This window comes from Cucumis sativus, chromosome 7 (assembly GCF_000004075.3).
Source record: "Cucumis sativus cultivar 9930 chromosome 7, Cucumber_9930_V3, whole genome shotgun sequence".
NCBI classification, from domain to species: domain Eukaryota; kingdom Viridiplantae; phylum Streptophyta; class Magnoliopsida; order Cucurbitales; family Cucurbitaceae; genus Cucumis; species Cucumis sativus.
In genome coordinates, this window is record NC_026661.2 from 17,206,379 (window position 1) to 17,229,559 (window position 23,181).

At 34.5% G+C, this 23,181-nt stretch overlaps 2 protein-coding genes across 4 annotated transcripts; one reads left to right on the forward strand and one right to left on the reverse strand.

Annotated features, from left to right (window-relative positions):
* The first annotated feature begins 308 nt into the window (after positions 1 to 308).
* LOC101219664 (guanylate-binding protein 5) lies at positions 309 to 11,706 on the forward strand. Of its 3 annotated transcripts, XM_004146912.3 has the most exons (17): positions 309 to 757; positions 2,163 to 2,265; positions 3,314 to 3,383; positions 3,489 to 3,527; positions 3,618 to 3,735; positions 3,821 to 3,878; positions 5,844 to 5,908; positions 7,440 to 7,446; positions 7,533 to 7,593; positions 7,794 to 7,853; positions 7,963 to 7,982; positions 8,080 to 8,145; positions 8,724 to 8,891; positions 9,071 to 9,328; positions 9,673 to 9,885; positions 10,275 to 10,546; positions 11,260 to 11,706. In XM_004146912.3, the coding sequence occupies exons 1-17, from the start codon at positions 597 to 599 to the stop codon at positions 11,399 to 11,401; spliced, it is 1,881 nt and encodes a 626-aa protein (XP_004146960.1). In that variant the 5' UTR covers positions 309 to 596; the 3' UTR covers positions 11,402 to 11,706. The 3 variants fall into 3 exon arrangements, with proteins under 3 accessions (XP_004146960.1, XP_031745154.1, XP_031745155.1); XM_031889294.1 differs by lacking the exon at positions 2,163 to 2,265 and having other exon boundaries at positions 622 to 757; XM_031889295.1 differs by lacking the exon at positions 2,163 to 2,265 and having other exon boundaries at positions 622 to 757; positions 3,618 to 3,721.
* Positions 11,707 to 14,446: 2,740 nt separating this feature from the next.
* LOC101220379 (light-inducible protein CPRF2) lies at positions 14,447 to 20,405 on the reverse strand. The gene is made up of 6 exons (XM_011660968.2): positions 19,744 to 20,405; positions 19,477 to 19,573; positions 18,455 to 18,665; positions 17,725 to 17,800; positions 17,513 to 17,638; positions 14,447 to 15,063 (listed from the first exon to the last, which is right to left on the reverse strand). The coding sequence occupies exons 1-6, from the start codon at positions 20,191 to 20,193 to the stop codon at positions 14,695 to 14,697; spliced, it is 1,329 nt and encodes a 442-aa protein (XP_011659270.1). The 5' UTR covers positions 20,194 to 20,405; the 3' UTR covers positions 14,447 to 14,694.
* Between the last annotated feature and the right edge of the window lie 2,776 nt (positions 20,406 to 23,181).

The window sequence follows — 23,181 nt, forward strand, 5'->3', positions numbered from 1 at the left end:
TTCCAACTATTTAAAATCAAATATAGAAACAAAATATAAGAAAATTTAGGTACATATGTTATATTTTTGTTGAAATATTTTTTCTAATAAAATTTTAATTTCAATAAATTGCTTTAACACTTATTTAACTCGAAATAATACAAATTGATAAATTTAGTGCTAAATTAATTTACTATTTTTAATTTAAAAAAATTTGAGCAGACGAAAATTCAAAATTGATTGAATTAGATTCACAAATAAAAAGATATCATTGACTTGTTGCTCTTTGAAATGTAAAGCATTGTATTAATGCAATCTCTCATTAATCATTCTCAAAAGAAAAATTAATCCATTTTGATGATGACAGTGAATGACAAATTCAGACTTCAATCTCCTCATTGATCTCATCTCCTCTTATGAGTATTAAATTCACAAATTAAAGCTACCGTGTTGGGAAGATCAATCAAAGCTCGTTTACCTCAATGTTCTTCTTCCTAGATTCAAAACCCATCTTCATGTAGCTGCATTATTCCTTTCGTATCCCATTTTCATGGTTTTTTTTCTAGATCTCCATTTCCTCCTTCATACCCAAAATGGATTTTTTTTCTTTCTGATTAATGGTGCGTAATTCATTCTTCCCCGCCTTCTTCTGCTTTGCATTTGGAAGATTACTGACGAGGGGTTGTTTAGAAATGAGAATTTCATCAAGGGTTTTTGTTTTTTTTATTGTCTGCGCCATTCCATGGAGGATTCTCGCAATTGAAAATTTCCAGCAAGCGTAAGTCGTTTCAATTCTTCTGGGTCTGGTTTTTTTGTTTTGAATCTTGTTTGTTGTTGATTTGAAGGTTCTTTAGTTTGGATTGTGATCTGTTGTTCTTAATACTTGAGTTGGGGAGAAGTTTTTGTTTGTTTTGTTTATTTTCATGTATTATTATTTTTTTTACTTCTTGTTACGTAATGCGCACAGTTGGTTAGTTCCATAAAAGTGTATCTTATTGTGGCCTTTGGGAACATTTCTCTGTTTAAGTTTCGTTTAGAAGGTGTAGGAGCGAAAATAGAAAAAAAAAAAAAAATAATAATGATAATAACTAGATGATTCATGATTAAAAGATGCTGTATCTCGAAGATGAATTCAAGGAAGAAAATTCTGCAATAACATTAAGTCCTATCATTTACGAAGTAAATGCATAGAAAAGGGAGACTAAAGTAGGGGCAAAAGCAACTTAGAGATACGAATAGGGACTTTTCTATTCCATTTATATGCTGTTAAGGTACCGGAAAATACCAAGGGATGCCTATGATCTACAAAATTTGTTATCAAGCAACGATTGGGTGGTGTAAGGGAACTAGAGGATTGAAACAACATTTGTTATCGTGGGGAGATGTTTTACTTTGAAGCAGATGGGAAGTCGTTAGGAAGCATTAGGATGGGAAGAGAGACCATTCTGATGATATAATGTTATTTTAAGGCTTAGCAGGTCCTTGTATGCCTACTTAACTTTGTTGTCAGGTTCAAGGATTTTCATGCTTGGGTATGAGAATTTTTTTGTTTGATTTTGAGTGTTTTAGTTGTTTAATTTCGTGCGATCTACTTGTTGGTTCATGAATCATGACCATTTTCCTAGCTTACTTTCGAGGATGTAGGTTCATGAATCGTGACCATTTTCCTAAGTTTTGAGGAGGTATTAATTTCACTGTAGAGTTTAGAGTTAGTTTGATGACATTTATCTTGCAACATTTTCTTTTAGTAAACAATGCTTCATTCTAAATTCTCATATTATGACCTTAAGTGTTAAAAATAAATTGGAAAAGTTGAATCTGCCAAATAATTGTTTAAAAACAATAATTTAATCATGTTATATCATCTTCAATGAATTAGTAATTTAGTGATGAACTGCTAATTTATTTAAGTGAGAAAATTTTAGACTTTCAGCAAGGCCCAACTCATGAGACAAATGCCCTTCTCATATTAAGCTAAGCTCTATACTTAGCTTACAATAGTTTGTTCCATACATAAATTCCTAACGTTCTTTACATGGGTCATGGATATATCCCCATAGAAAACAATAGTTCGTTGATTGGTTGTCCATACAAATCTTCGTCTTCAAACCTTTTGCATCCGTCTTTAGAGTTGTTTACTTCTTGGTAAGAAAAGGACTAAAGCTCGTTTTAATCTCTTGCAGATTTCCCATTGTAGAACCTGATCCTGGCCATACAAAACTTCGTCTATCTAGAGAAGGTTTAGAGGCTATTGAAAAAATAACAAATCCAATTGCAGCTGTTGCGGTTAGACTGAGATGCTCTTCTGTTACTTTTAGTACTTGTGGAATTTTCACATCTTAAATGAATGGATATTTTGAATTGATTCTTGAAACATAAGTTTCCCTTGTATCTTTTAAACTTTTTATTTTTTAATGGGGAAGTTTTCCAATCTTTTCTGAAGAATGAGTCATTCGTGATGCATCTTTATACATATTTTTCTGGTTTTGTATGCATGTTTTGTAGTTTAAAAACCATGGCTTCATGGACCATAACCAGTTATACTCAATTTATTGTAAGATGGTCCTTCCTGAAATAAATATTGACTGCTAAACTTGCATTTAAAAAATTGGCTTCTCTTTAGATACAGTTTAAATAATGCAGGAGCCATGATTTGGAAGAGGGAGAATGAAGAAGAATCTAACCTTAAGTTGCATTTCATGACTGCTGCAAACTATAATGCATGTTTAAGAGTCAAGATAGCTATTATGTTTTTCATTTTCTCTTTTCTTTGGTTAAATTATTCGTTTTGCCCAAACTTTTAGTTTTCTATTTAGTCCATGTAATTTACAAAAATTCTTATAGGTCCGTACACTTCTCCGGATATGACTATTTAGTTCCTATACTTTAGAAGATTTTAGTAGGCCCTTAAACTTTATACTTTGTGTCTAATTGGTTTATGGATTACCTCTGCTAGTTTAATGCTTATGCTACCAAATGTCTGAGCCTGCCCAAAATCAGTTCACCACATTATCCTTAAACAAAAATATAGTCTGCTTGCTAAGTAACTGCTAACATAGTCAATCATAGGATCCAAAAATTTCTAAGTTGAGAGACTTATTAGAAATTAATAAAAGCCTAATAAATATTGCTTCCAAATTTCGGGCTCTAATGGAAACTTTTTGAAGTGCAATTATAAATAGTCAACCTTGAAAACATAAGAACCAAAGTTGTATCTTGACCTTTTTTTTTCTCTGTTGTTGCTTTATGGTAACTTTTCTGCTTATTTCTTATCGACATAATGAACTTTATAGGTTCAATTCTGATTTTCTTATCTTTTCTTTCATATGATCAGGTCATTGGGCCATACCGATCTGGGAAATCTTTCTTGCTTAACCAACTTCTCTCTCTTTCTTGCTATGAAGGTGCGTTAACTCCTATGAATGTCTATCATTTCTCTTGTTTAAAAAATTAACGATCCTGTATACACGTATCATTTATTGTAATAAATAAAATATTTTGTGTTTCAGGGTTTGGTGTAGGACACCTGCGTGACACCAAAACAAAAGGTAAATGCAGTTGCAATGATGTGGTGGCTGTGGATGTGGTATATATTACTGGTTGGTTATTTATACGGTTTGTCAATTTTTTTTGCTCAGGGATCTGGGTGTGGGGTACTCCTTTGGAGTTGATGATTGATGGAGTCAATACTTCTGTTTTTTACCTTGATACAGAGGGATTTGAAAGTGTTGGAAAGTCAAATGTATATGATGATCGGTAATCTGAATTTGTGAGTCAGTTTTAGGTGGTAGTTTTTGTTGTTTATTCCCTTTAACAATCTTCCACTCTGACTTGTATGCAGAATCTTTGCTTTGGCAACTGTTCTGAGTTCCGTGCTTATCTACAACCTACCTGAGACTGTGAGTCATTTACAGCTTTATATTTTCATCATGTCAACTGTTGCTTTTGCTCGACACCTTGTGATTTTCATAGCTAAAAAGAATTCATAGTTTTAAGTTTTAAATTAGAATACAAGAAGTGAGCATTGGCTATGAGTTCCAAGGTTTTCTTATAGTTCAAGTTTTATGCTTATTTAAGCGGGGTATGTTTATTTTGATGACAAAATGGGCTTCCATGGCTGTAAAATTTAGAGACACAAGAGTTAGGTGGAAAATCCATTCGGAAAATACCATAGGGCCAAGATATAATCTATTAGAATAATTCAATCAGTTAGAACCACCTTCGCAGGATATATGTTGTAGCATTCATACTCATTCCAATGACTAGCTTCACAAAACTATTTGAGCCAGTCCTGCAATTATTCACTAACAACCTATACTTCCTAAGAGTTTGGTCTTGATTCTTCTCTGAAACTAAGCCTACTTATTTGGAAAATCGAGAAGGATGCTAGATAGTCTATGTTAAAGATCTCGGTTGGAAAATACTTTTGGTCCTTGAACTTTTGTAAAAGTAACAATTTAGTTCTTGAACCTGGTAAAGATTTAGACCATGTATTTTTTTATTATGTAGTAATTTAGCTCTTGAGCTTTAACAAGTAACAATTTTTTCCAGCACTTTACATTTTGTAACGATTTAAACCCATCATAAAAAATAATACTATAATTTATTGTAATTTCTTATTCGTGTAGATTGAATAATTGTTTGGAAATCGTTCTTTTTTCATATCACATTTATTTATAAACTATAGAGACAAAATCATTGTTTTATAAAAATTGGTAGTTGATTTTGATGAAAATTTTCATTTTAGGGACTAAACTGCCAAAATTTCAAAGTATGGACTCTGTTACTTATTAAAACTCAAGGATAAATTGATACGAAATTGAAAGTATAGGGTCTGAGTCATTACCAATTAAAGTCTAGGATCTAAATTGTTACTTTCACAAAGGTTCAGGAATCAAAAGTATTTTTAAACCATAAATCTTTTTTCCTTATTTGCAAGATAAAGTTGATAGTGTTTAACTCTTGAATCCTTTCTCAAATGTCTCTTTCACTGTTCTTGGATGCTATCTCTTTGACCCTTCGTGTCTGCAGTTGAATTCTTTAGACTTTATGTCTCTATCCATAATTGGGAGAGATAGGTTGAAAACCAAAACTAATTTGAAAAGTTTGATGGATTCATATATGCAAGCTTTATTTCACACAGTGCACTGTATCACATACATGAGATTTTCGTGTAAAAGTCCAAAGCCAGATCCTTGGATGTATTGCTTCTATTTTCTGCTCAAAAGTTTGATTTTTGCAGCTTTCATTTTTGTGCTCGCTTGTATGGTGCAAGTATGATGCATTTTGTGTGAGGTCTTTTGGTAGATGCATATTTTCCCTTTAGCTTTGAGAAGTTTTCTACACTTTGGTCTCCTGGTACAACTCAATGAACATCTTGATTGTAGAACATGTATTCTTTGCTTGCCAATTCAGTTTCCAATTCTCGGACGTTGAGTTTCATGGGCTTGAAAAATTTCAACTATAATTAGACAGAACATCCACTATGATGCCATTATTTTTTTCCGTTCAAAAGTTGTTCTGATTGCTGATTTGTTTAGACATTGAAGTAATATTGAACATGTTGCGTTTGAATTACCTCATTGCTCTCTTAGTAACTATACTCTAGACTGCGTTATTGTTCATAGTTTTGAGTTTTCTATTTTTTTATTATTATTTATAGCCAATCATGAACAACCAAAGTTGACTTGGCTTTCCATCAAGTTGGCATAAATTTAGGTTGTTATATACCATGTATCTGCTTGATGTTAATGATTGTGAACTTCGACTTTGATTCCTTTGATACTATTTGGCAGTTTTCAACTGAGTCAATGTTTTACGTCATACCATTTGCACTACTGATATTTTTGGCTTGTTTTCTATAGATTCGTGAAGCTGATATTTCTCGATTGTCGTTTGCTGTTGAGCTTGCTGAAGAATTTTATGGGAGGTTTGCATTTTCTAAATTTATTTAATTAAGTATTTTATTAATTAAATTACAAATTCTATTCCTGATCTTTAAATGTTGTGTACATCGATTTTATTATGATTCATACTTGATAGTTTACATGGTCACTAAAATGCTGACCTGATTTGAACTAAGAAGTGATGCTGGAGCATGATGTGGCATAGGAATAAATAGGACAGATGAATAAAGTAAGAGCAATCAGAAACAATTTTATTCGAAATGTATTCTGCCCTTTTGGCTCTCACCCTAAGAAGCACAGACATGGACACGGATATGACAAAACACAGCGATTACGACAAGTTCTAAAATTTTAGGATACTGATACGTTGGGATACACTATTTTTAAATTATTTTTTAGAATATATGTTAATTTAACATAAAATACTAGATGTACTCCACTAAAAAAGCATAAAATGTCAATTGTCAAATTAATTAGCCATTTTAGTTTGTATGAGAACAAGACAACACAACTCTTTAAACGGCAGGGGACTGGAGTTTGTAGACGTTATCCTAACATTTAAAAGGAAAAAAAGAATATAAAAGAATCTCAACTTGAAATAGGGAATGGCTAACGACTAACATGATGGATAGATTTAAAGAACAAAAATTATGAACTTAAGGATTGGACACTGGCAAACGGCAGTAACATTTGAAGTTGGCTGTTTGGGGGCTGGTGTGCAATTTTGTGAAGTGCACAAAAGGGGAGCATATTCAGTTTAAAATTTGTGATTTGTGATTTGGAATAGTTGCAAATTTAGCAATTAGATTCAAAATAATTAAATATGTAGCAATATTTTAAAAAAATTACAAATATAATAACATTTGTCAAACTTTACCAATAATAAAAATCTATCACTGATAGATCATGTTGCAAATATTGATAGAAGTCTATCACAGATAGATTTTGCTATATTTGCAATTTTTTTAAAATGTTGCCATATACTTAATTATTATTCCTAAAATTGCCACCAATTATAATTATCCTTTTTTTATTTTTTAAACGAAAGCTAATGGGCTTTAAAATTTTGGCCCATTTCTTTAATTTTCTTTTCCAGCGTGTCCGTGGGCGTGAAGTATCTCCAGCGTGTCCGAATTTAGAAAAGAAAAAAGAAAATAATAGGACACACAAAATGGTGTGTAATATGAAGTATCTGTGCTTCTTAGCTCTCACCCTATCAAATATTATGGGTTGCCCACCCTATTTTATTCTATTAACCTATTTCTATGTTTACTTCGTGCCGAAGTGTCAAATCATCAATTGTTAGTCCAACTAGCGGGCTATGCCAATATTTAAGTTTATGTTGAAGACTAAGATTTGAGGCTTAATAGAAGCAAAATCAAAAACTCAAAAACGTAATAGAAACGTTTGAGTTCAAGGGCCTAAAGTCACAATCATCAAATTTTAGGTGCTAAATTTGTAATTTAATATTTTTTCTTTTTTCTTTTTTATATTTCTTATGTTGAAATTTGACTCTTACATGTTTTATTCTGCACGCTGCTCGTGGGCATGTAGAGTGAAGGTAATAAACTTTTAGCCTTGTTATAGTTACTTCAGTTTTACCCCCATCACATCCTGTAGTGTAATTTGTTACTGTATAATCTGTAGGGACAAGATGTTGCCTTTGAGCCTGCTAAGCTGCTATGGCTTATTCAGCGTGATTTTCTACGTAGGTTCAGAAATGTCTCTCTGCTTTTCTTGATTTTTTCACGTAGTTTTCAAGTTATCTGATGACTATGCATTCTTCTTCTTTTAATACACACACACACACGTACATATACATACAAATTGATAAAGGAGGTGTCTTGTTCATCCTGCCTCAATTTTTTTACTCTAGTTTTATTTGATTCTTCTATTGCTGTTTTGTAGAAGGAAAAACTGTTCAAGAAATGGTGAATGAAGCTCTAAGACATGTGCCTAATAACGAAGGTTGGTTTTAATGTTTTTCTGCAATAGACAAGACTGATTCATGCTAAAGTATCATGGCATATATGTAGGGATTTTTTTTAATGGATGGTGCTTTTTATCATAAATGCAGGAGACAAAAACATTGATCTGGTATTCACCCTCAGACTTCTGTTTCATTTATTATGAAAAGAAAAAATAAAATATATATTCTTCTGGGAAAAAGGCATGATCTTTGTAATTGCATCAGGTAAACCAAATTCGAGATTCTTTGGCTATTATGGGAGATAATAGTACAGCCTTCAGTTTACCACAAGTATGACCCTGCCTTATTTTTTTTATCTCTGCATTCAATTTCGTTATTAACATGGGGTTATGCTTAATGGTGGTGTTAGGAAGATGGGATCCATTCATGTACATGTACTTTTATGCCAAAAAATGTTGTTTCTATAAATCTGATATGCATGGTAGTCGCAAGCTATGCTCTGGTCATGTGTTTGAATAGTCTTTGTTAGGCCTTTGGGTTCAAGGTGAGGTAATTAGTAAGTACGATGGTTAAATAAAATAGTTTAAATACACATTCTGTGGTATTGTTACTCGATTGGAGTCCCTTTGTAAGTAGGATATCATTTTGTGGCCTTGTTTCTTTTTATACCTCTGTACTGTATTCTTTCTTCTTCTTCTTCTTCTTCTTCTTCTTCTTCTTCTTCTTCTTCATTTTTTTAAAATTCACTCAATGCTTCCAGTTTGTTATTTGATACATATGCTCGAAAATTGAAGTGGTTGACACAATTGTCCGATACATTGATAATTGTCCAATATCTTGTAACTTAAGAGTACTGGCTTTCAAAACTTTTTCTTGCGAATTGATTGTGACCTTTATGCTTTTAACAGCCTCATCTCCAAAGAACCAAGCTTTGTGATATGAAAGATGGTGAGCTGGAGCCAACATATGTTGCAAAGAGAGAAGAGTTGAAAGAGCTTGTTACGAGCATTATCCGTCCAAAAATTGTGCAGGGAAAATCTTTGAATGGAAAGGAATTTGTATCTTTCTTGGAACAGGTGGTGCATGCATGATGTGCATTTTATTGACTCAATTTATATGCTCATTACCAGTCTTTTCACCAGTGGCTCCACTAGCAATTTGATGAACATTGAAATGATCTGAATTCACTTTTTCTTTACTTCTATTAGTACATTATTTATTTGTAATTTCAATTTACTTTTTGTTCCACTTTTAGATTCTTGAAGCATTGAACAAAGGGGAAATTCCATCTACCGGGTCTCTTGTTGAGGTTTTCAACAAGGGTATTCTTGAGCGATGCTTGAAAATATACAGCGACAGAATGGCAAAGGTGCCTTTACCTATTACAGAGCAATCTCTTGATAATGCCCATGAAACCCATCGAGCAGAGGCAATGCGAGCTTTTGATGAACAACATTTTGGGCGTCACCATGCAAGGAAGTCGGTCACACAACTTGATCAAGAAATAGACAAGGTTTCAACTTCCCCTCTATTAAAACTAGTTCAAAAGATAAAAGGGCACATATATTGTCGAATAATAGTCGTTAAAAGTAGATGGCACCTTGGTGTATTTTAGTCTATTTCATGTGACTTGTAGTAAACAATTCAAATAGGTTAAATTAGGACAGCCATCTTAGCAGGTACTAGTCTCCTGACCTTGGAATACTCTTTTAGAAGAGAAACTTTTCATGTTTGGCTCTTAATATGCATTTTATCGTTAGCCACAACTACAACAGCCTATACAACATATTTTTTTCCCCTTGATTCCTAAACCCTTTGTTATGTGTAAGGTCTCAAACCTTTAGAAATTCTTAACAGGTACATAGTAACGTTATATTGGCAAATCGGTACCAATCCTCAAAGCTCTGTGAGGCACTTTATATGAAGTGTGAAGACGAAATGGACCACCTTCAAGCTCTAAGGCTTCCGTCAATGGCAAAATTCAATGCTGGTTTTCTGCAATGCAATCAAAGTTTTGAGGAAGAGTGTGTTGGACCATCAAAAGAAAACTATGAGCAACGCATGTCAAAGGTAATGTAGTCATCAGTTTATTAATCTTCTTCTCCATTTTTCATCTTACACATCCACATATTCCTCATTGGATTGTTCATAACTTTATGTTTAAATTAAATCTGATTCTATGTTACCTCATTCATTCATAAATTTCAAATATATTTAAGTCTTATTATTGACCTTCCATGTTTTGGCTCAAGAGGTACTTCAAACCTTATTTTGTTTTAACAAGAACAAATTTGTCTTGTACTCAAATGTCTACAGCAATAAATTGTTTGGGCATGGCCCGTGTGTTTATAGATGTTTGCCATATACTTTCTCAAAACTTAGATGGTTGTCCCTGACCAAATTGGACATATGGTTTCAAAAGCTAAATTTTCTGAGCATGATTGAGTCATGATTTGCAGATGTTAGGAAAGTCACGATCTCTCTTTATCAAGGAATACAATCACAGGCTTTACAATTGGTTGGTGGCCTTTTCTCTTGGCATGGTGATCGTGGGAAGGTTTGTTTTAAAGTTCTTTCTAGTTGAAATTGGGGCATGGCTGCTCTTCATTTTTCTGGAGATATATACAAGGATGTTTTGGTCAGCCGAGACTCTTTACTACAGCCCCGTTTGGCATTTTGTTGTAGCCACCTGGGAAACAATAGTTTATAGCCCCATCCTTGATTTAGACAGGTAAGTAATTTTTCTTGTTATTCAATGTTGTGCCGTTTCTTTCTTCTGATTTGCACTAAATTATGAATTTCATACTACTCAACCTCATTCCTATAACTTTAGTAGTTCCACTTTATCACACCTTAAGTCTTAGATCATTTGTCAATGTAAATGGGATGATTTTACTAAACAGTTCAACCAAGTTTAAGAATAAGGATAGCTTTCCAGTTCCTCCGTCCACTATTTCTGGAAATATACCTTCAAGCGTGGTAATTTTACAACTAAACACACTCTTTTTGGCTGGTTCAAAGAGAACGGCTTTTTGTCAATAGGGAAAAGCAATCTCATTAGTTCATCTACGGATGTCATATATGGTCTTGAATCTAATATGATAGGTAATAGGTATATAATTGGGATATTACAATGATATGTTAGTAATTAGCTAGGGAGTTTGTTAGACTGCTTGGTTATAAATTCATAGGTTAGGACAACCAAGGATCTATTTTATAAGTTATACAACTGTGTCCATGAATTCTAAAAATTAAGAGGTTGGGGGATGAAGAAGATAGACAATACTTTAGATAATGAATTAGGGCTTGAAAGTATTTCAAGATTGGGAGGATCCAAGTACCTCGAATGTTTGATTTATTTTGTATTTGTTATCTTTTGTTGTTTGATATATTCAGGTTCTATGAATTAAACTTCGTTTTCTCTTGTTTTATTTGATGAGACAGATGGGCAATTCCCATTGGTGTCTTGGCTGCTGTTTTGGTTGTGTATTGGAGGTGTTGTGGGAGAAGAAAATATGGTTCTCATTGGCTTTTACCATTATACAACAATCCCAAAAATGGTTCACAAAGACCAAGATCAGATTGATGTCATTAATCTTTGTTTCTCTTCAAGCAGTTCGCAGTTTCTTTTTTTACCTTTCTGGCGAGCTCTTCACCTTTTTGATACACGAAGCACGTCGCACCTTATCAGCTTCAATTGTAGTTAGGAACAAAGTTTAGACAGGTCATTTTATCATTCTGTAGGTGATAGAATCATAACCAAAAGAATGGATAAGGAAATGTTGTTGTTGTAAGTCAATATATTTGTAACATGTCCGAAATATTGTATTCAATTTTTACTCACCGAAAGAAATTGTTTCTCTTATCACATGAAAGAAAAAGAAAAATCAATATCAAAATCTTATTTTCTCCTTTTTCTTCAATTCAAAGCTTGATTATAGCTTAGGAAATTGCAATATGTCTGAAATATTGCAATTGATCACCTAATTCTGACGATGTATGGTCAAAATTCATTAACTTGAGGTCGTATAGGTATGGGTATATCAAAAAAGGTGAGACAGAGAAACTAGTGATGGAGATGATGCAGGCCAAGTAGAAGCAGCCTATACTCGAGTCTCGTACTGTTGGATAAGAAAAAAGATGGGGGTGGCGTTTCTGTGTGGACTATCACAAATTGAATCAAGCCACAGTAGCAAATAAGTTCCTCATTTCGGTGATAGAAGAATTATTGGATGAAATACATGGGGCAGCGGTTTTCTTGAAGCTTGATCTCAAATCCGAATATCACTAAATCAGAATGAGGGAAGAGAACATATAGAAGATAGCTTTTCGGATTGGCGAGGGGCACTACAAATTCTTAGTAATGTCGTTTGGTTTGACTAATGCTTCGACCACATTTCAGTCATTAATGAATCAAGTTTTTTGCTCGTTCCTTTGTTGATTTGTGCCGGTGTTCTTTTATGACATTTTAGTATACAACCTTGACATCATAGAACATGAGAGACATTTGGGGGTAGTGTTCAACATATTGAGAGATAATGAGCTCTATGTCAACCAGAAGAAATGTGTTATAGGACACTCAACAATACAGTATTTGGGACATTGGATTTCAAGCCGATGGAGAGAAATCCAGGCAATGGTGAAAACACAAGGATGTAATGTAACTCCAGAGATTCTTAGGGTTGATGGGATACTATAGAAGGTTCGTCAGAAAATATAGGGACATTGTTGCACCTATAACCAAGTTATTGCAAAATAACGCTTTCAAATGGAGTGAAGAGGCCACCTCGACATTCGAAATACGGAAGAGAGCTATGATAGTAGTACCAATTATGGCATTCCCCACCTCAGTCCTTCCCTTTGTGATTGAAATAGACACGTCTGGGTTTGGGTTGGGGTTGTCCTAATAAAGAATTCAAGATCAGTTGCCTTCTTTAGTTAGAAATTGTCTCCACATGCCCAAACTAAGTCAATTTATGAAAGAGAACTCATGGCAGTGGTATTATATGTGCAGAAATGGTTGAGGAAAATTTTGGGGTATGATTTCGAAACACTATATCAGCCCGGTCTACAAAATAAGGCAGTCGACACCTTGTCTCGAATCAACCCGCCAGAATTCCATGTATTGACAGCCCCAGGTATCGTTGATGTGGAGCTGGTCATGAAAGAAGTTGAAAAGGATGGAGAACTGTAGAAAATTATAGAATTGTTAAAAATGGATCCAAATGGGAAGCCGAAATATGAATTGAGTAATGGACAACTAGGCTATAAGGAGAGGTTGGTCCTACCGCAAACATCATCCATCATCCCATCGTTGCTACACACCTTCCACCTTCCATGATTCTATTTTCGGAGGGCATTCCGAGTTTTTTAGAACGTATAAACGAATAAGTGGAGAACTTCACTGGTTGGGAATGAAAACAAATGTGAATAATTACGGAGAGGGATGTGAGACTTGCCAAAGAAACAAAATAGTATCGTTGTCTCCAATAGGTCTTCCACAACCTTTTTCCATACCATAGTTGATTTTAAAAGACTGGACCATGGATTTTATTTTAGGGTTGCCCAAGGCAACAGGATATGACTCCATATGTTGGTGGTAGACCGATTTAGTAAGTTGGATGAAAAAGACAACTTAGTTATAGCTCAAAATCGGATGAAAAAGCAAGCAGATTTAAGCAAAAAGAGATCTAATTTTCAAGCAAGGGATGAGATATATCTAAAACTGAGACTCTACCGAAAAAGATCTTTAGTAAGGAAGAGAAGTGAGAAACTCTCTCCAAAGTTTTTTGGGTCATATCGAAGCATAGAAGGATTGGAGAAGTTGCTTATTTATCGACTGGAATTGCCACATGAAGCTAGCATTCATGATATTTTACACATATCACAGCTACAGCTTAAGTTGGGGCACAACCAGCAGGTGCAACATCATTTCTTGGCGTTGATCAAGGAGTTTGAACCATAATTGAAGCCAGAGTCCGTATTGGGAATTGGATGGAATGGTGAAATGGAAGGGGCTGCCGGATAGTGAGGCAACATGGGAGATGGTACACCTAATAAAACTACAGTTTCCATCTTTCTACCTTGAGGACAAGATGCAATTCGAGCCCAGCGGTAATGTTAGACTCCCAATTTGCCCACATATAAAACAAGGGGTGAAAAGGGAAATGCACAATACCAAGGAGAGGATAGCACCCAAGGACTCACTGTGAAGGGAATATAAATAGGCAAAGTTTGGGGATTGGGTTTAGGTATAGATTTTGGTTAAAAGTTGTTGGCTTTGGGATAAGTTTCCAGCCTTCTCAAAGGAGCTGAGTTGTCTCGATTGAATTCCTTTTGCTTTCATTTCTTATATTTGTGTTAATTGTTGGTTTTGAACACTTTACTTTGATATCAACTTTGATATCAATGCATTACTACATAGTACTGTCTCTGTTTTGGCTTTGGCCATGGTTGAGATTTTCCTGAGTTGCAAGTTTAGAATCTCAACATATTATATTCCATTTTACTCACTGAAAGGAATTCTCTCTTATCACATGAATGAACAAGAAAGATCTTTATCACATCCTTCTTTTCCTTTTCTTTCTTCAATGCAAACCTTCAACATAGGTTAGGAAATATACAAAAAAAATAGTGCTCAAGTTTCTTTATTCTGGTTCATTCTAAGGAAGACAACATATAAAGCTCAGGTGATTTTCTTTTATGTAAAAAAATACCTACTTAAACAAAGTAAAGATCCAAGTCTTATTACAAAGTAGTGGAGGATGAAATGAAAATAATAGGTAAGAAGAGTTAGTTTTCATTTCTTATTAATCCCTTTAATCCCCACAAGCTCGATAATAATAAAAGAAAAGAAAAATTGGTACAAAAAGGACAAGTTCAATTCTTCTTGTGGTTCGGGGTTGCATGTGAAGGTTCTGCATCCCAACCTGACATTGGGGCGTGCATGGGTTGCTTCTGCACGTGATCTATATGGACAGAGGGCAAATCAGTCATTTCGGTTGCCACGTCATTGTGTGATCTCCCAACATGTTGAATGGTAGGAGGATTAGGTGGCACGGGAACTTCCAAATTCTGGTGATTTGGGGGACTGTTTGCAAATGCAGACATGTTTTGATGGAAGAATTGAGTGTTCGATTGCATAGGCATTTGGTTGCCATTGACAAATGGCATTTGGGTCTGAGACATTGCAACAAGCAGTGGATTCACTCCTGTCACTCTTTTCACTGTTTCTTCAGCCATTTTCACCTGAAATAAAACCTATTCATAAATATTCTATTGATTTCCCACAAAAACTAAAAGGCAGATACAATTATATTCTATTCTATCTACAGTAGTAAGCCATTGAAGTGAAAAGCTGATGTGAGAAACAACCACCTAGCCAAGCCACCATCGCCAATGTATTTTTTCATTTCATAAACTAATAGCCTTTTTCTCTCTAAAATATCATTCAAGTCTTGTACTACAAAGTTTGTCAGTTATTTAATATTTAGTATCTTAATTTTAGTTCTCGTGGTTAATTTATTAACATTTTATCTATGAGTGTAAACATATACGCATATTTTGTTGCATGAATATATTATTACTACTTAAACCAATTTCGAGTCTTGTGGAGAGAGGGGACTCTACTGGCCAAAACTGCTACTGCTTTCAGCATCTCAAAGTTTATTTTTAGAGTACTAAACTTGAGATTTATTTCATCGAGAAAAATAAATTAAAACAATATAAGATGAAAACACGAAATGTAAAAGAAAAAAGAAACTGAAAAAGGTTGTGGAACAACTAATAGTAGACATGATATCCTGAATTACTACACAGGCTATGGAACAAAACAAACAGCACATAACATACACGTATAGTTGAAACTGGCAGATTCAAAACAAATATAATGTTGAACATTCTAAATGCAATTGAAAGTAAAGAAGACACAATTGCAATAAATGCGGAATTTTTTTGTTCGGAAGGGATCGAAGTCTAACAAATTAATTTCTTTCGTTTTAGACAAAAAAAAAAAAACTTACCATTTGAGATTACACATGTAGCCTTGTAAAAGAAGGAAGCATAAGATTTCTCCTTACTGCCATTCCTCAACTGAAGAACAATCGAGAAAGGCTTCCCTGATGACTGAGGAAAGGCGATGAAGAAATAAGCAATCTTTCCTTGGCTGTTTCCCCAATAATTCATTAATACTTAATACATTTGAGGTTTGTCTTCAATTTTGGTATTTTCTTGGTGGTTCTTTGACTGCGAATTCATGACTTCCGCAGTGGTTGTTTAATGCTTCAACTCAAGTTTATAGTTCCTCTGATGATTCATTAGTCAGTTCTTTCTCTGGTAATTCATTAGAGTAGTCGATGTTGAAGTATTTTCAATAATGAAGTTTTACACATATATATAAATTATATTTAACTTAGTTTATAGTTTATACTTTGCTATCAGAAAACTAATTCCTAAATAGTTGACCACTATAGACTACGACCTTTTAATTAGTTATTAAAATTTTTACCCCAGCTTCATAAACCCACCAAAAATCAAACCTAAGTACGACAGACGTAGGTTGGAGATAGGTTCCGGTGGGTTGATGGTGAATTTTCCCATCAAAACATGAAAAAACCAACCAACACATGTGTGAGTGTTTTCTCAGAAGTATTTTAGTCCACTACCGCCAGCTTGTCCACTGCCCTTCAGCCTTTAGAAATTTCTTTTAAAGATTTTATTTTTATGTTTCAAGTTCCAAGTCCACTGCCATTAAAGAATTCACCATCTCCCTCTCTCTCAGCCTTCTCTCTCATTATTACCTTTGACTATGGATCCGCCTCTTTCCACGTGGGCACAACACACTTTTCATCATCCTCAAAACAGACCCTTCCAAGTTCCGTTCACGGGATCCGATACTGAAGCTATTTGTACAACCCTGCCACGGAACATTAATTTTTCGGGGACAACCCATCAACAAGCTTTAACCATCCTCCCTCTGCCTCTCGGATTAGGACCCCATGAACCATCAACAAATACACCAACCAATTTGTTCTCCTCTTCCCTTACTGTCGAGTTCTGGTCCTCTTTCCCTAGATGAGACCCTTCCACTTACCTCTCGACTTCAAAGCCAACCCACCATCTCACCCAACACACGTAGCTCGTAGGACACTAAATACTAGATAGGTGGCAATCAGAGTTTCAGCTAGTTTCCTTTGGGCTCTTTTCTATTTACATTGAACCTAATGGACTACTAGGTCTAGTCCATGGTTGTAGTTTTGCTTTAATTGCACCTTTAACTAGTTCTTGTTTTGTCGTCTTCCATTTATGAAAACAGCTTATAAGTGCATCTGAATCATCCATAGATGCTTATGTCTGAAATGCTCACTACGGACTAAAAAAGAAAAAGAACCTAGATACGCAAAAATTAGGTTCCTGCCTAAAAGATGTGGTAATGGTACTCTTGAATGGAAGAAAAGATTAGAGTTAAGTTAAAGAAAAGAAAGGAGTATATGGGAGAAAGCAGAGTGCGAGAAATAAGGGTGTGAAGGAAACGGAGTATGATCATCGAGGATCGAGAATTGCACAAGGTAGATGAAGAGGCATGCACCAAAAATTAAATCATTCTGCAAAGTTTCTGTATTCATTTGATGGTAAGTCCTCTTCTTTTATGTTATTTTTCTTACCCCAACGGAGAGGGAAAAAACCAGTAATGACTAACCTTCGCTCTTAGAGTCTCGATATCAGCTTTCAAAATTCTGTTGTCAACAGCAGCATCGTCGTACTTTTGATTTACATCTGTGAGACGCTTTAACAAAGTAGAGTGTTCAACCCTAAGTTGACCAACCTTTATAAAAGGAACCACATTCAGAAAATGTTTTGATAATATAGAAAAATACCCGAGAACATTTGAGGGTAAACATTTTGCGGTACCTGTGTCTCAAGTTCATTCAAGTGTGCTTGTTTTCTTCGTCTGGAGCGTCTTGCTGATTCTCTATTTGACAACATCCTAGGCCACCATCAATGTCAAGTGAGTAAAGCTAGGACCGGGCAACAAATTGGGTAGAAGGATTGATTTTTCCCATAGGGCCTTCTTTTTTCTCTCCTCACTAATTTGTTTATTTGCTGATTAGAATAAGACCATTCACTAGACAAGTAAGGGGACAAGATGGAAGATGCTATCTTCCTTACCCTAAGGCTAAAACCAATAAAGATTACAAAAACACTCTTCAATAGTAGCAACAATAAAAGAGGATAGTTGTTTTTAAATGCAAAGCAAAGTGAAACATGCTTAATGTATCTCTAGTCGTAAAAATTACAGAATTCCAAAATATTTGATCAAAACATCAGACTTTAACCGTTCCTTTTCACAAATGTACAAGGAAAATGCGAAGGGAACCGACATGAGACTCGAGTTACATCAACAAGTTCAAGTTGAGCACACGATGAACTTAGATAATCAAAGAAGATATAACAAGAATATCTTCTCTAAACATTATAACGGGTGAAAAACATAATAGAAGAGCATATATAAGAAGCCAATGATCGTTGCTTGAGTCATGTTCTCAATCAACGGAAATATGAACAGCTGGATAATTCAGAGGATTAACAATTTGACACAAGCTAGAGCAACAAAGTCCACAGAACAATAAACCAAAATTACCTCCTAGCGCGTCTTGCATCAGCAGGATCCATATTCTCAATATTTTCAATGTCTCCTTCAAGATCATCATCGTCAGACTCATCTCTGGATGATCCACTTGTTGTTTGAGCAGGTTGTACCCCTAACTTCTTAGGCATTGCAGGTAAGGATGGAATCCCAAGGGGACTACCAGAAACCTCACTTTCTTTGGTTGAAGTGCCACGATCAGAACCTACGGTCACCATAGAGCAAAAGTGATATTACAGTTATACCACACAATTTAAATGGTTAGATAGTTAAAGGGGCAAATTGCATCAAGGAAAGGGATTTAACTTGTAAAATATGATCCATGTATTCCATTCATCATACCAATGAATGGTTTTTGTTTCCTATCAAATAAAAGAAAAACAAAATTGAGTCAAAACAATAGCTAGATACCTAATAAGATAGAGAAAAAGGTTTTAGAATAATAAGACCGAGAGGATGGATATGAAAAACTTTGGCACACCAGGAGACCAATAGAAAAATCAACTAGCATTCCAGGAGATGAACACCATCATAAAGATAATTAAACCATCGAAAAAAGTCAAGACATACAATAGTACCAAAGTGGAGCAAAAAGAGTCCGGTTGCATGCCATTTTGCCAAGGCACAACTAGTAACTTTCCAAACCATTATTCTTAATTACGGAAACTCAACTTAATGAAACAAAATCAACACTTGGGGGTATGGGTGTTCAAAGGATTAGGCTTCTAAAGAAATGACACCGCCCCACGGCAAGAACAATAAATCATATATCAATGTTCCCCACAACAGATTACAGGAAAACAACACTAAGAAGTTCTTCATGCTTTTTTTCACAAATTTGACTTCCCGTACTCGCTCTTCTCATATACCAAAGATTGCCCAATACTTCTATCCACTACAAATGGAAAACGGCCAACGAAATCCATAGGAACAATAACTAGATAACTACTCAATGAGCTTGCAGCGATAAACAATAAATTTAATAAAAACCCGTAGACTGGCTGAGCGAAAGCTACCTTGGCCCGGAGCTTGCATGCCAAATTGGAAAGCATTCGATGTCTGCCCCCGGTGATCGGTTGGCTGGACTGGACCTTGGGGCTCCAAAGAAGCAGCCTACAATCCCGAACACAAAAATGGCTAAAAGAAGTTCTCTTGCAAAAGAAACTTACGAAGTTCCCCAATTTCAGTTGAAAACACAAATAGAGTTCAACATTTCAAATCCCAAATTCGTCAAGTACAGTACACCAATCGGTTACAAAAGAGAGGGAGAGAGAAACAATCACCCGCGAAAGAGCCACAGCAGCGCAAGCCATGTCAAGCTGAGTCTTCAAAAACACACGATATCGTTCAGAACTACTCCGAACCATTTTCGACGGATCCGAAGGCGGAATTGGATGAGAACGATCATGATCACAATCCGCCTTCTTGATCTCCACAATCTCATCATCGACTTCATCACGCTTGGACGTTGAAGATTGAGAAGCAGGAGATGCGACATCAACGGGAGAAACCGCGACGCGATCGGAAGTAGTCGAAGGGCAACTATTGACAGGCAACGCCGAAACTTCCTCGAGAAACCTCTCGAAGGCCCACTCAGAAGCGCTTCTGTTCATCGTCAAAGAAGGATCCGGCGACCGAAAAGGAGAATGAGACGGCGGCGAAGATGACGGCGCCGGCTGTGGCGGCCAGAAGGAGTTATCGGAGAGGTCTTCCGATGAGAAGAAAGTATGCATCGTCGTTGTCAGAGTCGGATTTGTCTTCCTCGTTTGGTACGCGCGTTTTCAATGTGTACTGCTGCTTTAAGGACCACCTTACTCAACCATTACAAAACATCCACGTGTTTTCATTTCTTTTCTTTGTCAAACTCTTCCATTCCATTTTTTTTTCGAAGAAGAGAGTATTCCACTTTGCCTTCCCGTCACCTATTTGCACTTTCTCTTAAACTACCCAACCTTAACTTAGCTACATTGCGTGGTTGCACTCAACTTTATGCTATCACCACCAAACACGCTACCATACTTTGGTATCTATCTTAAATTTTATAAGGTAGGATAAAAATCTTATCTTTTACTTATACACCTACGTATGCAAGTCATTTTAAACATTTTAAACAGAGGATGGTTACACTTAAATTAACAAAAGCTTTAAGGAATCATGTATGAGTTAGGATAGAATATCAAGCTTAAACATCAATATCTAATTATTTTAATTGATGCGCAGTAAAGCAAGACAACATAATGAATTACCTTTTTGAACGAACACTGTTCTTATTTTCTTATTATAGTCATGCACTGAAGTCTCGAGTCATCGTGCTTTAGAAAGATAGATTTAAACTATTTCGTGATAGGTGGTCACACTTTTACTATCACGTTATATGTAGTATCAAGTTTGTTAAAAGAAATCACCCAACTTAAGCTCTAATGTACCATCAAATCACTAGCAATAGATCACCCAAACAAAAAGTTATGGACCACTATAAGGCTTATTGTCGCTAGAACTCTCCAACTGTCAATAAATAGAAATAGAACACTAAAAAAATAAAACTTCGCAAAACAAAAACTTGTTAGTCGAAGAGCTCCCTCCCGTCAACTCAGTCGGGTTTGCTCTCGTCGACTCAGACATAGAAAAAACAAGTCGTCAAAGAAAAAAACACCAAAATAGGAAAGTGAGGAGAAGGGGTTTATTTAGCAATGTAAGAGCGAAAAGCAACTCATGACACATTCGCAACGAGTTTGACTTTCTCCTTGTGACATGTGATGCCACGACCAATTTGTAACCAATAGATCAATTCCCATAAAAATAAAATAATAAAATTAAATTAATAAAAAACATAGTATTTTTTTTCTCGCATGACCTAACTTATATATATATATTTTAACAAATTTCACCAACAAGGTCTTAAGCCCCATGTTCACGGATGATAAGTCTAGCTACTAGTTAGTCCTTTGGCGGTAAATACTAAATAATAATGTGTACTTTTTTTATTTGACACAGTTTTTACTATTTTATATTTTTAGTTTTCTTTTTTATTGTTTGTTATCATGTTAACTATTTAAACTAAAATAGTTTACATATCAAATACATACTACTATAACTCAAATACAAACTATTGCAATTCAATTATAATAATTTAGGACGATAATAACCAACTTATTGGCCAAACGTCTTCTAAATTTTGTGAGTGATCGTCTTAAATAACAAAACTGACTAAAATACTAACAAATATAATATATAAAAAAGAGTTGAATATCTATTGGTTAATGATAGATGTATTGTATGAGTGTCTAGAACATAGCTATTTTTTTAAACCTAATTTTAGAGAAAGATTTGGTTCTTCCATGGTTGATAACAATATATTAGCTCAAATATTGTTTGTTCACATTAATCTCCTAAGTTTAGTTCTAAAGAAATAATAGAAATCGTTATTGGCCATATATTTTCTATATGAAACCAACCAATGCAATTCAATTTCGATCAAATTTATTAAACTTTACCTAACCTTAGGCTATTTCATTTTTTTTTTCTCTTTTCACATTAATAGTTTTCAGCAACTAAAGAGGCATGGGACATTTCATTAATTAAATGGTCAATTTTAGCATTTAACCTTTTAAGAGAAATAATATATATCCACTCATACGAACATATATTTTTATTTTAAAATAAATTATTTCAACTTATTGTAAGTTAAATCTAAATTATTTAATTTAATTCAATTTACTATATATATATTTTGAAAGCCAATCCAATTGAATAATGAGTTATAATAAACAAATAAGTAGATTGTTCTTTTTCTTCTTATTTTAATCCCTATGTACTACTTTTAGATGCTTTCCCTCAATTCTTAATATTGACTTTTAATATCATCATAAATTTATTGTTGCTTCCAAACCTAGAAAATACCCAATTGTTAGGTCATGGATTAATCCCCATTTGTGTAGCTGATGTATTTTCTTTTCTTCTTCTTATTAATAAATAAAGTCTAACATGTATGCTTCATAAGAACATTTTTTTGTTCTTGAAAAGCAAGAAATTCTACTCAAGAAATTCTCTATGATGGTAGATAGGTAGGGAAAACCTATTTACTGTTGAGATGAAAACCAAATCTTTTAAGTTTTGAAAAAATATATGCATCACATGTATGAAATTAGATGAAGATATGAAATTTTTAGTCTACACTTTGTATGAATTTAGGATTGCAATTTAGTAAATTTATGATTTTTATTGAATCAAAACTAACAAATATATTTTTGTGTGTAATTTTGGATCAAATGACATAAACCATAAATAGGGAGAACATAGGCAACAAAGTCAAGAAGCATGATTTGGGTTTGAGGTAATAACCTCTGGATGTAAAGGAAGAGGTTGGATTGGGCCTCGATGAAGGTTGTACCTCATTCAAATACCTAATAGGGCATGTCTCATGCATGTCCAAGTCCAAATGATTATAGTAAGCCGAAGTATAGTTAAAGTGAGGTGCTAGGCTAGATCACCCATAACTACAAATGTACAACCATTGTCCCATGTGAAGTAAGCATCAAAGTTATTCTTGATGTATGTCTTCTCTAAAGTGCAAATTTATCATTATTGTTATGTGAAGGTTGAATATATAATCTCTAGATCAAAATTTGACGTCAACAAATATAAATGTTAAATTACTTGTTAAAATGGGATTATCTCAAGTGTCGATTGACGTGCATAAATTTCTTTTAGAATAAAAGATT

Coding starts and splice junctions, on each gene's coding strand:
- LOC101220379 (XM_011660968.2), bottom strand. CDS start 20,193: ATGCATACTTTCTTCTCATCGGAAGACCTCTCCGATAACTCCTTCTGG. Junction 19,574..19,743: donor CTGCTGTGGCTCTTTCGCGG/GTGATTGTTTCT, acceptor TCGGGATTGTAG/GCTGCTTCTTTGGAGCCCCA. Junction 17,639..17,724: donor TGAATGAACTTGAGACACAG/GTACCGCAAAAT, acceptor CCTTTTATAAAG/GTTGGTCAACTTAGGGTTGA.
- LOC101219664 (XM_004146912.3), top strand. CDS start 597: ATGGTGCGTAATTCATTCTTCCCCGCCTTCTTCTGCTTTGCATTTGGA. Junction 7,983..8,079: donor GAGACAAAAACATTGATCTG/GTATTCACCCTC, acceptor TAATTGCATCAG/GTAAACCAAATTCGAGATTC. Junction 8,146..8,723: donor CAGCCTTCAGTTTACCACAA/GTATGACCCTGC, acceptor TGCTTTTAACAG/CCTCATCTCCAAAGAACCAA.